The sequence below is a fragment of the Diadema setosum genome, chromosome 18 (assembly GCF_964275005.1).
Source record: "Diadema setosum chromosome 18, eeDiaSeto1, whole genome shotgun sequence".
Classification (NCBI taxonomy): Eukaryota; Metazoa; Echinodermata; class Echinoidea; order Diadematoida; family Diadematidae; genus Diadema; species Diadema setosum.
In genome coordinates, this window is record NC_092702.1 from 18,540,151 (window position 1) to 18,554,075 (window position 13,925).

The 13,925-nt window shown below is 40.4% G+C and overlaps 1 protein-coding gene across 1 annotated transcript in view; it reads right to left on the reverse strand.

The window, feature by feature from the left end:
* Nucleotides 1–13,925, reverse strand: part of LOC140241995 (G protein-coupled receptor kinase 5-like) — a 148,037-nt gene that overhangs the window by 23,819 nt on the left and 110,293 nt on the right. The window contains exons 6-8 of the mRNA XM_072321738.1: nucleotides 11,605–11,697; nucleotides 6,715–6,778; nucleotides 5,690–5,830 (exon numbers count right to left, since the gene is read on the reverse strand). Coding sequence (XP_072177839.1) covers nucleotides 5,690–5,830; nucleotides 6,715–6,778; nucleotides 11,605–11,697 — 298 coding nt within the window. The remainder of the gene's footprint in view (nucleotides 1–5,689; nucleotides 5,831–6,714; nucleotides 6,779–11,604; nucleotides 11,698–13,925) is intronic.

The window sequence follows — 13,925 nt, forward strand, 5'->3', positions numbered from 1 at the left end:
CTGCAGTGGCTGCAGAAAGCAGGTGGCCACTATAGAGAGGTTTAAATGTATAGATGTATCCCTATACCATCACAACAGAACTTGAAAAAAAAAGGATAGGATATAGACAGAGAGATATATTGATAGATGAACTGATATATAAATGGAGTGAGTGAGTGAATGAGTAATTGGCTGAGGGGGGCATTTCAAGAAGCATTTTGTCCAACAAAATTGTGGGACAAATTTGCTCCCAGCCAATCAGATGCAAGGATTTTGGTAGCTTATAACAGTTTGTCAGAGAAAGTATCTGACAAAATGCTTTATGAAAATGCCCCCCCCCCCCCCAGTTGAGACGGGTGCACACACACACACATACACACATGCACACAGAGGACATATACATATGTATCACATACGTTTATGAGCATGACAGCAGTATAATCTCTAACACATGAAATCTATCCTCGCTGCTACAGGTCTTTGAAAACATACATAATATCTGCATCTTTGGCACTCCTTTCTCTCCCTTTCACCCTCTCCCCTGCATCCCCCTCCCCTCCCCACCCCACCCCCCCCCCCACTCTCCTAACAAGAAGGAACACTCACACTGCTGCACACAAAATTTGCTGATCACAAGCAGCAAAATTTGTTTGTTGGGTTTGTTTCTTCGCAATCGTCTGGCAAACACCACTCTTACAAGTATCGTAAATGGGCAGAAGTATTTCGGAAACTTTTTCAAGATCTGAACCTGATACCCAAAAGGTTAAGTGCCATAATGATCCGCCTGGGCCCTGCAGAGTGAAATATTTCCCATCAAAGAGCCAAATATTTTCCACTTCAGCGCTACTTTATGGAGCAGCGTAGCTTTTAATGAATGCATTTATCCATTTAAAGTCGGCGTCTCACAAACAGGATATTGCGCAAAAGAAAACGAGGTACACGACTTGGATAATATCTGGCCAATGCGACGATGCCTTTAATATAAATGTCATCCCGACATAAATTGGTTCATTCTTTATCTTGGCTCGCGAGTGCTACCATTAGCAAGCATACATTTGGTGACAGAGCAGTCATTTTCACACACACATTTGCCCAGGCCCTGCAGTTATAAGGCGATATGCGATACCTGACTTGAAGGAGTAAATGTGGCCTGTGTGTGTGCGTGTGTGTGTGTGTGTGTGTGTGTGTGTGTGTGTGTGTGCGTGTGTGTGCGAGTGTGTGTGTGTGTGTAAGTTGAAAATGTGGATAAGGACAAGGGGATAGGGTTGATGGAAGAACAGCAAAAACTAAGTAAGAACAACAACAAATAAACAAGCAAGGCGGGAGCTAGACTAGGAGGTGGGGACCTCACTTGATAAGTAGATCAATATCTGATGAAAAATGCACAAATTCTTCTTCATCGATCAAGTGCTTATGTTTCAGTTTCAACCTTGAATGTTTATGTGGTTCATTGTCAATTTCATATGATGTATAAAGATCATATTCTCTCTCTCTCTCCTCTCCATCTCTCTCTCTGTTCTCTGTCTCTATCGAACATAAAAACGCAAACACATCCAAGGTTACGTGACATTGGATCTATTCAATGGTAATACATTGCTTGGTTCACATATGCCAAACAGGGCACTAATGCAGATATTGCCTTTTTAAGGGTGCAATACAATACTTCACATCTTGCGGGAGTTTTAAATATCCCCCTCCCCCCTCCAAAGGATTACATTTTCCCAAAGCATGCAGTGCTGAGGGAAAATATTGTCTCAAGGAAAAAATACAACTCCCAAGGAAGTGTCAAGTGCCATATTTGAAAGACAATTAATGCAATATTTATTTATAACGCAGTCTATATAGATACACACCATTTCATACTAGCCCCATCAGCGATCAGCAGCTAGTCAAATTCTGGAATGACATACAACATAGCATCACTGCAGGCAATATAACAATGCTGATTCTCAATATGCATTAGTCACATGACTGCATTATGACCAATCACCGTCCAGCATTCATGTAGACCATTCAATATAACTCAATATTTTACAAGTACAATATTCTATCATATGTCTGCTCTTTAATCATATGACTATACCTCACTCTTACACTCTTATCTCCCCCTCTTTCCCTATTCTCTCCTTCCTCTTCTTCTCTCCCTCACTTCCTATCCTCTCTCTCTCTCTCTTGTTCCCATTGAGAATGACTTGATGTCACAGTGCTACTGGCAGGCTGTTCCATTCAGTGTAGGGTTAAGTGATGTCACATCACCGCCAGTTTAAACAACGGTGGTTTTCCACATCAGTGACGCCTGTCCAAGTGTCTGTATTTGGTCTTCCTCTGAAATATTGTGATGGAGGAGGGGGGGGGGGGGTTGATTCTTTGGCAAATATCTGCATTCCAGAAAGTAAAAGCTCCTCAATGTGGGTAGTTTTGTTATGAAGGGTTTCTACTTTTGGCAAAACAACTAACAGAATTATTAGAAAAGACACATCTATAATCAAAGTGCAGCGGAAACTAGGGGGGGGGGATACTTTGTATTAAACTACTGTGGCTATAAAAACCAGAAAAACACAAAACACAAAATCAAACTTCCCAGAATCACATGTACATCAATTTTGCCTGATAAATTTGGGTAGCTTTTCCTTGTCTTTTCCTGTGAGATAATATCAGAGGAAATGTACACACTGGAATGTCATGAGGTTCAAGTATCTCTAGAAATTCCACGAAAAACTCATTCAAAACTCTGTGCAACTAACATACTACACATCCATAATTTGGTCCCATTAGTATACCCCAGCCTTCATACAGGCAGAGATTAATATGGACAAAAGGTTCATTGGTGCTGTCAAAAATGATTCATCTCCACTGTGCAACTTCAAACATCTATTCGATTCCCATCATAACTAACAGGGAGGAGGAGGATATGTCTGTGTGTCAGAAGAAAAAAAAACACTAACCAAATATATCCTTTTTCCTAAATTCACATTACAATTTGAGTACTATGTGAAGGGTTTCACACAAACACCAGCTCTTGATGCAGTAAAAGCCCCTCAGCTTCTTGCCGACATTGTAAGAGGGAACTGGGAAATAGCAACTGTCATTGACGTCGCTCTATCTCAAAATCGATGAAAGCGAATCAGAGAGCGTGGGCAGATCCTAGTTGCGAGTTCAGCGACCAATTTTCGCACTGATTGCATTTCTTCAAATCAGTTCTACAAGTTCTGTTATCTTGTATAAAGCACCATGCGATACATTGTCGTGTAAATATCACCATCCAACTGTGCAAATATCGACAAATCACCTTACTTGTAACTGTTGGTTATTGCTTTAGATTGCACTCACGCAGTGAAGAAAAACACAGTATAAGTTCCCTGGATCACACATATACAAGGTCACACAGCTAGGATAGACAAACTTACAGCTTTCACACACACACACACACACAATGCATTGCAAAGTTGTGTAGGTGAGAAGACGTGGTGCTGGAAAATCAAAGGTAGCGGCCCTGCTACCTAACAAGCGATTCTTACTTAAACCTATTTAGAAGTCACGATAAGCATAAAAAATAATTCACAAGAAATCAGATCAGCCTAAAGGCCATGTCACAATAGAGTGTAACAAGCCAAAGAATGCCCAACAAATTCAAAAATTTGATGATACGTTTACAGCCATTAATTGCTCATACTGGAATAGTTTGTGACATGCTTGGCGTTCTTTGTATAGATCATTAGCTATTTGTAGGAATTTGCAGAGATACACTGTAGCTGATTTTTCAAATTTGTTGGGCATTTGTTGGCTCGATACGCTTTAATGTGATGGGGCCTTTACAATGATACACAGTATTGCTGACAGTCAACTGGAGAGTCAAGTCAAATTGAAACATGCCTGCATTTGAAAGTTTGTTGCACAAACTCTTAACAGATGGAGAATGAAGGGATACCCTACCCTTCCAAAAGCAATTGAATTCACACAATTTTCCTCATTATCAGAGCTACACAGCACCATAAACACCATATTTTCTCACAACTTTCTTTTTTTCTTCAAATTTCGCAGGTCAATTAATACTTGCGAAAAGAACAACATCCTCGGACATTGCCCCTGGTATCACAAAAGTGCGTCATGGTAAATCATCTCTAAGGTGGTGAAAGTGGAGAATCTGCTTTACTGTAAAACTAGAAATTTTCATGTGCATTTGAATTTCGCAAATTTTGCAAGAGCCAAGATTTGCAAAATTAACATGCACATGTAAGTTCTTGTCTACACTATATGTATTGAATGCCAGTGGCAAATTTGCGAAAATTGCATGCTACAAAAGAGGCCATCACTTCCAAATCGCAAAAAAAAAAAAATCTCATGCTGCGAAAATTTCTTGCTTTATAGTGCGGAAAAGGGATAATGCATTACATACAGGGCTCACCAAAAATTAGACTCACTAAATATATGCGACTCTGCATCACAAAACACAGTTAAGAGCAGATTCTGAAAGAGTAGACTCTAAGCTTTAAAATGATGTATACCTCAATTCAAATGGACTCTCCTAACCTATCTAAATATTGGAAAGAAAGAACACATTCTGGTATTAAAGTGCGAACTGAGAAAAGAGGCTCTGAAGTACAGGGTGTATTCAAGCTCTTAATCTTTACCAAGTCATGCTAGCTGTGGGATGAGTGGAACAAAAAACAGGATGTTGACCAGAGGAGCAACAACAATGAAGGGGATTATCAGATTAAGCTGAAATTAAACATGCTTCATTAACACATTCTGTAGATGAACAATGCTAACTTTTAAAGCAGTAGCATTATTCTCTTCAAAATTATTGGAGTTGAAATTGATGAGTATGGACAGGGTTTTTTAAGAAATGAAAAGAGGGCTCTATGAGAAAAACCTAATCATACTATTCCACCAAAAAGTGTTCAAGAAAAGCTGCTGAAAACACAAGTTCATGTTTGTTTAATGATCCCAAATTTTAGAATAATGCAGAAGAAGACCTGCTCTTTCAGAAAATATGAAAAACTCTATATTGGTTAGGTTGACCCATTTCACCAATTTTCAGTCCTCACACAAAATCACTACGTGCGACTTTTTGTTCGTTTTGTGATGCATGGTCACATATGGTGTATATAGTACACGGAGTATGTCCTGAAGTGCCAGAAATATTCCTCAAATAACCCCCAGTAGCCATGTTGAACACATGGTATTAAAGTACATCAATGTAGTGCTGGAAAGATTTCATAATCTTGAGTTTGAGCAGTAAAGTAAGAAGGGGATGAAAAAACAGCACATTGACAGTAAGAATTTGATGATTTAAATGACTTCAAACTGGGATATCGTTTCATTAAAGATGAGCGCAGTTACTGCAAAATTGCAATAACAGCCCTTACTGCATCCAACCACTCACAGAGTGTAAATATTCACAAGTGATCGGTTATCTTCATGGCCATCGTCATGGTAACTGCAATTATTGCAGTTGACAGTAATTGGAAACCTCTTTATCCAGCAGGTTCCAGATGGTCAAAGTCCATGTGCCCAGGTAAGAGCATGATATCCATGCATAAAATTGCATGACCTTCCCAAGTATGGACATGAATACATAACAGTAATCCAAGTGTGTAGAGCTCATGCGTGTTTCTGCTACCATCACCAATGTGAATGAGTGGGACTAAGGGGGGGGGGGGGAAGGGTGGTTGAGAAAGAGAGAGTGTGAACGAGGAAACAAACTCACTACAAATCTGCTGTTCACTTTCTGAAGGAGCATCTTCTCGTTCAACGCCATCGTCTCTCCTTTCCTCTTCTTTATCCTCTTCTTCTCCAGCTTCTTGCAGGCGTACATCTTCCCCGTCGATCGCACTTGGCACGCACACACCTAGAGGGGAGAGGAAAACCCATTGGTTAGGCATGGGCCAGGCAAGCAATGTCCTTGAATACATGTATTTTCTTCTTCTTCATTCAGGTTTGTAACCCTCCAGGGTTTAGTGATTCTGAGCCACATCCTGTCTGGCTGATTTCTTGAAATCACAAGACTCCTATCAGATCTTTCATCATCTCTCACTGTGTCTGCAAAGTCTTTCCCTCCTCCAACCCTCCTAATAAAAGTTGGGGCCAAACTTGAATCAGGACTACTTTGGTTTTTGATATCCCAACCATTTCAAAACCCAATTTTCATCAAATAAACTTTGAATTCCTCTAAGAATTGTATGCCCTTTCATATTTTATAAGCAATTTCTCATAACAAGAAAGAAAAAAAAAAAGGTAAAACCTGAAGCCCAATCTCAACCAAAATTAAGTCAGCCGTTTAGGAACTATTTTGTAGAAACTTTCGCCATTCTGTTCATTTTATTTTATTCTACCAACTAAGCCAGAAACTGCTCTCTTTAAATTTTGTAAATGTTAATCCTAAAGTATGAAATCTCATTTTATTTTGTGGGTTGTTGTTGTTGTTGTTGTTGTTGTTGTTGTTGTTGTTGTTGTTGTTATCAAGTGACATATGACAGATCTTTTTGACTTGCATAGTCTGTATCTGCTATGTAAGTTTTTGTGTGCAGTGAATATGCTCAACAAAGCGGTGATGACCCGGCATAGTTCACACCGATGGCACGACAGTCTTTTTGATGCATTACCGTATATTAATGGAATGCAGACCAGGGAAAGAATAGAATCTTGCGAGTTTAAATCTCATGGTACATATAAATTGAGAGAGTGACTGGCTCCGTTACGAAACATTTCACGACAAACGAACTGAACACTTACCTCACCGAAACCCCCTTTGCCCAACACTCTGTATTGCCTGAATGTATTTTTGGTGACTGGTTGCCTGCAAGAAAGAAAAATGAGTTTTATGAAAAGAACTGAGAGTGATGCCAAAATTCTTATCTATGTATACATATTTTTTTCTTTTAACTTGTGAAGGTATTCTTTCAGCTTGATCTTGTTCTTTCCATTTGTATCAACGTGACAACATAATAGATTTTTATGGTTGAGTCAGCAAAGAATGTTACCAAAACATGAGGTAAGAGGGAAACACTTTCAAAGCGAGTCTGAAAAGAGACTACGCTGCAAATTATGAGAATAGAAAGTTGATGCAGTGGCAGCCAAGCGAGAGGGCCAAATGCATTATGCCGGATTGGTAGAGGGAGGCGCGAATCGGCAACCACTTCAGCACGCATCATTAGCTTGATGTCCCCGAAACTAGTGCACGGCATTGGACTATCACTCTCCCCTCCATACCCCATCAGCTCCCATCCCCACTATGGCACTTTCTCCCGCCGCACACAACTCGTCTGACCACATTTTCCCCGGTTACTGCACGTCACTGCTCCCTCGAGATCCGTCCTCTGGTGTGAATGGCGGCACGCATGCATGCGCAGGAGCAAAGGATAGAACAGTCAAAGAAAGGGGGGGGGGAGAAAAAAAAAAGAATGATTTGAGTAGGATTGTAGAGAGGAAGACGCTGGTAAACATGGAAGCTAGGAGGATTGGTTTTCACCCTCTGGTATCACAGCCATCCCCAAGAGAATCTGGCACGAACTCTCACTTTCTTTCCACACCTCCTCCCCCTTCCCCCCCCCCCCAAGTCCTGATTCCCCTTCCTGCCATGATGCTTATGCATAAATGTACTTTCGGGGCGATGCATCGTTTCTGCATCCATGAATGGTTCATCAGAACGCATACGGGCACCACCCCCTCCCCCGCCCCACCCCAGAAGGAATGACAAGGTGGTCCTCTTGGGATGAGGGAGCATTTCCATGATGATCACATCCTATTACGGGCATCACCTAAGAGGAGATAAAAAAAATTATCAGCTCACTGTCCTACCATACCTGAGGCAGGAAATGCCTGTCAACGGATGCACCACTTCCATGCATTTCCAATTATAACTCTCCCACGAAGGAAAATATAACTACTTTCAGAAACAACTGAAAGTAGTTGGATGATTTACTGCCATTATTAAAGTCCCTCCCCAATTTTATGACCACTCTTCTATCACATCTCTAGTTTCATCACGACAACTGACCGCAACTTTCAAAAAAAGAAAATAAGTAGTCTTAGTGTTTTATACGAGGTACATGAGAGTTCCCAAGAGAAGACATCACCCCACTAATTAAAGAAAACCGATCAAATATTTATACAAGCTATAAATCAAACGACAGATCTGTACCTATCTAATTTTACGATCAAGAATGTCTGATCAATCACAGTGGTTCAGTCCAAATCGGATGTAAAAAAATACAAAGTTATGTCTCCATGTAATTGACATAACAAGGCAAGTGCCAAAATGTGTCTCGCCCATTCGCGTAGAAGAAATTGTTTTTCTAACTCCCGGAAGTTCATTGACCCCGCCTATGGCCTTTGACCTTGTGGTGACCTTCAACTCCCCAAGGGACATCTAACATCCAAGTTTGGTCTCAAACGGACAAATACATCAAAAGTTTTGAGCCATAATCAAAATACGCTGTAAAAACTTAACAATGGGCCCTAAAGTTCATTGACCCCTGCCTGTGACCTTTGACCTTGTGGTGACCTTCAACTCCCCAAGGGACATCTACCACCCAAGTTTGGTCACATAAGGACATATCATACATCAAAAATTATGAGCCATAATCCAAACGCGCTGTAAAAACTTAACATTGGCCCTAAAGTTCATTGACTCCTGCCTGTGACTTTTGACCTTGAGGTGACCTTCATGTTCGGTAAAATATGTTACTTTGCATAACCACTCTTCCCTCCAAGTTTGATTGAAATTGAAGTCCTCAGTAGAGAGTTATTCAAGTTTTTGTAGCGTTACGGACGGATGGACGGACGGACGATGGACGGACAGACGCCGCAGGCGATCCCATAGTCTCCCCACACCTCCGGTGGGCTCGACAATGAATGGGTGTCCTGCTTATAAAGACGCATTGCTCACAGGGAAACGTTCATTCATGTTTTAATTGCCTGAATGACCAGTACATGACAGGCACACAGATGAATCCTATTAACAACTGATCTGTGCACGGGAAGTTCATAGCTGATGGCAATAAAATGTATCAACGCAACAATAATCGAGGTAGGAGTCAGGAAGATACATGTACATTGTACCTGCAAAAAAAAAAAATCATAAATCATAGCTACCGGTATATGTGCGTAAATTGCCTACTAGTGGATGTTTCTGCAGTCTCTTGACAACATCAAACTAATCATACTTGGTTGCTCAATATGACACTAGAATTCACACAACAGAATCGCAGTCGTTGAGAAATATCTCTTCGATTGAAAGTATGAAACAGCAGTTTTAAACAAGCCTCTTCATTTTTTTTTTCTTTCAGAAAATAAAACACTGAAAACATGGAACAATACCATGGAGATACTCATGAAGGTCACCTGGACACGCCTGACACAATTTCCCTCAAATCAGAAATGAAAACCGTGTCATTTGTATAACAGATGTCTACAACCTTGCGCAAGACACATTATGATATACTGCAGCGTGCATCCATAGATGATAATCAAGACTTTGACGTACATCCTATGGAAACACAGCAAACATGGCTACAAATATCGCCACAGTGGAGGTAATTGTCGCCCCTCTAGTCCCTAATGATTGCTCTTAGCCCATATTAACTACCATCAGCCCAAAGAAACAGAATAACTAAAATTATAATGATGATAATAATCATAATTATATCCGTAATCATTACAATTTGCTGCCTTCTTGCTAGTCATATGGAAGCAAATGTGAACATTGTTTATCGAGAGCAGCATTATTACTTGTGACACTGCATTTTTGCATTTTGTAATACGACTACGAATAAAGAAATATGGGAGGCAACCTACATGACATCTAACAAGGCAAGATTCTCCGTCAGAAGTAATAAATGACAAGAATTTGTCCTAGTTCATATAAACAATCTTTTGTATCTTTAAAATATCTTATTATCTTTTATCTCACTTAAAATCTTCACAAAGTGGAATTCAGAAAAAAATCAAGAATAGATACCACATGCCGTATTTGCTGTATTGTAGTCACAGTATTCTATGTACTTCAGTTTCTTACAACACACTGAACGCAACCAATAAAAGAACTGCCATCATCTCCATGCTCTCCTTGCATTAAAAAAAGAAAAAAAATTGTGTTTGCTTTGCCACTGGTTTCAGCACGCATTTATAAATGCAAGACATCCTCCCTAGATGCTCAGGATGGAGGGAGGATGCTCCCTCCAGATGCCTAACAGTTTCATTTACATTAACCAAGTTCAAATGATTGGTTGGTCAATCTTTTCTTTTTTTCTTTTTAAACTTACATTATCTGCCTACTGACATCCCTAATTCTGGTTATGTACCATTTCTACGAAGATATGTGTGAACGCAAGAAAACTAAGCTATGAAGACCCTCTGCCGAGATTTTCATATCCAGCGTCTGTTTACAAAACCTGGTTACCATGGATGCTTGACCACACACACACACACACACACACACACACAGATACAAAAAAAGTCTGCAGCAGAATGAAGAAATAGAATCTTTATGCATAAATTGGCATCTCTAATCCCTACGGCTATTGATCTCTCTCTCTTCCCCTCTCTCTTTATTTTTTTTTCCTCAATCCCTCTCTGCTGATGCAGTCCCAGTAGAGAATGAAGAGGAGAGGGGGAGAGAGGGAGAAAGCAAGAGGGGCATAAGGAAAAGAAAAAAAGTAGGGTAGGTTATCGCAGTACCACTGCCATCAAGGAATGCATACATCATCATAGAACCTGAGCGCGTTTGTCACATCTCCTTGCGAAGGACATTCATTCTCATACTGTGCCCGGGTTGTTGTTTTGAGGGGGTGGGGTGGGGGGTTGGCTTCCATTACAGCACAAATCATGTCTTCATCATGGGCTTCCTTCCTTCCCCTCCCCCCCCCCCCCCCCCCCCCCCCCGCTTTGACGGGAAGCGATGGCTCCCCCTACAGTAGTGATCATCATCAATATGTGGCTCTTTTTACTCGGCACACTTATAATGTAACTGTGCAGAACCTCACAAGATCACCTGTAAGAACAGTCTTGCCAGAAGATAGAGTGTTGGGGGGGGGGGGGTGGAACCACTCGAATGTTCTGAAGGTGTTGGCACACATCTATGGCTTTTTGCATGGACCGTCTGTATGGTTCATTCATAGTTTGTGAAAGAATTCCATTGTCGCGATTTAAAGACAACCAAAGAAAATCTCAGTTATACATCACTACTGGTTCTAAAGAAACCCAAATTATTTGACACTCATACGGAAAAAAACAAGAAAATAAAAAAGCATGACAGCAGTGTTCTTTTGCACAACATGAACACACTCAGCTGCAAATATCATTTAAAAAAGAAAATGAGCTTGTTACTGCTGAAATACAAGTGAGAACATCTTTCAGGTATAGGATATCTACTCCTGATGTGAACACATCCTTAGCACAATGAACAACGCCTGAGCATAAGTGCTCTTAATTTTCCATGACTCGAAGTCATGAAGTTCACGATTAATAGCATTTCAAACACAAATGACATATATTTCCTCTTTTCTTTTCCTCTCGCTCTACAGGTCTGCAAGAACTAAAATGTGCTGCAAACTGGATTAACAAAGCCTCTGACAAGATGGTGTTTCCACGGCAACCACTTTCTGGAGTAGAGTGTCATCTTACCTTTCTAACCACTTCCACTGTAAGAATCTTGAAAAATATATGCTCTCCTGATATTCGGTGAAAGGTTTGCCCTTTAGGTATTCTCTTACAACTCTGCATGGGAAGAGAGAAGGAGAAAGAGAGATTGTGAGAAAATTTGAGACAAATTTACAAGCAACTTGAGAACAGCTCATAAACAAGAAATTAAAAACATTTATCAATTCTTTCTTGCACAGCATGAACGATATTGATTTGTATTAGCACACGTCGACACCTCCTTGATGTCAAATGATGCATTAATGCGTTTGGCTGTCATTGCGGAGCTCCTGCGCAAATGTCAACGGCCATTACGCTTCGCACTTTTTGTCACAGACGGGGGGAGAGAGAACATTGCTACTTTGTTGGTCAAAGGGCAGTTGTGAGAGGAAACCTGAGAATTGCTGAGAAGGAATGATGTGAATACAGTGTCTGTATTTTCTATTTTTCTTCACAGGAATATTTTGTTGCACTTTAAAAAAAAAAAAATCTGTCAGTGACATCAGCTAGAGCATAAAAAGTGCGTCCAGCGCTAGATCAGCGTACCCTGTTTTAAAACATCAAAGTCCGCTACCTAAGTATGCTAGAGGCTGCAGGTCCCATCAGTTCAATGTCCTGTGTGGCCCTTCTGTTGGAAGGAGCTCTTGGCTGCATTTGAATCTACCAGATCTTGCCTCACACTACACTCATCCACCCCAATGTCCATGTAGCAGTGTGATAATTTTGAAACAATTCTCCTGATTATCAAAAAAAAAAAATTCTCCCCTTCTATGGTGACTTGAAGTTTTAATATTTTTCACAGACTTTGTCACAAGAGTACACTTAAAGAGCTGTTGTGTTACATTGCAATTGCCACGCAAGCCAGCTGATTTTGTGAAAGTTGAGTGGCTGTCTCTATGGCAGTTGCTATTACCGTATGACACTTCTTCTTCAACGCATCTCTTATGCCACAGGGATTCAGCTAATTCTCATTTCTATTTAACAGCCTGTCACAAGATAATAAAGCACACATCTAACTGCAGCCCTTTGTTGTGGTTAGTGCTTCCAAGTTTTGATGCTGACAGTTACAATGCCAACTCATTTGAAAAATAAAACAAGGAGCTACTAATAAGAGGTACCTGTCATCGCAAAAACTGTAATTATCCTCCCTTCTCCCAGTTTGAGTGCCTCTCGAAATAAGGCACTTAAATATTTATTTCTGCCATTGTTCTGTAAGTAAGGCTCTAATCATGTCACTGCAGCAGCCGCTGTCAAAAAAACAATCAGGATTATTTACCAGAGGTTCTCAAGACACAGCTAAATAGTGTTTGGGAAAGTGACAGCATTATTCCTGAAACTACTGCTCCATCTTAGATCGAGCCGAACTCACAAATCACAAATCTATCCTTTCACCACTGATGGGAAGCATCATTTCATTGTAGAGAACTCAAGGAATAGTTTTCTTGAAAAACTTGCGACATACACGAGTTTAACCCTATGCATCAAAGCAACACGACTGGGTCCAGAAGAGAATTTTGTCATCAAAGTGTCACTGGGCGCAGTGCATAGACAATGGTGGTAATCATATGCCACTGACAATACACTATAAAATCAACTTGTAATGCATCTGAGGTCTGCCCTGCACAGACTAATTCATGCTCGTCGCTTTAATACACGGGCACGCTGTGTAACACTGCACGTTAATTTGCATGCCGGCGCTTGGATTTCAGTAACCAAGCATCCATTACCATACTTACTGGTAGGAAAAGATCTTTTCTTCTTTCCTTCCTTTCTCTCTTATTCTTCTCCGATCTCTGTCTGTCATGTGACCTGTGTCGCAACGTGAGCTCTCCACACAAAATGATATGCCCAGAGCTTATGCCACAAAACATGCCCTCATAGCATTGAATTCTCCTCTGCCTTCATTCAGCCTACTTCAGTTAAGTTCAGAAATTGAATAAAGCATCTGGGCAAACATTAACCCAATCTTACAGCAAAAATATGAAATACAGAAAGAAATTGAAAAAAAAATAAATAATGGGGTACAAAGAAATAGATGTATGTCTTTTGAACTTGACATTGGCATGAAATTTTGAAATCCATTAATTCAGCACACGAACTTGAATACTAGGTGTTGTTTTCATTTTTTCCTTTTTTTATTTTGGAGGTACAGTACACGAAGATTTATGATAGGCCTGCTTGGTCCACTAAGAAAGAAAAAAAAAAACACTTTCCATCATCCATTAAAGTCTCGGGTTTCAGTCCCAAAATAGCCCAAATATGGTATGTTGTGTTTATCATAAGCTGCCTCACTTCCTGTCCCATCA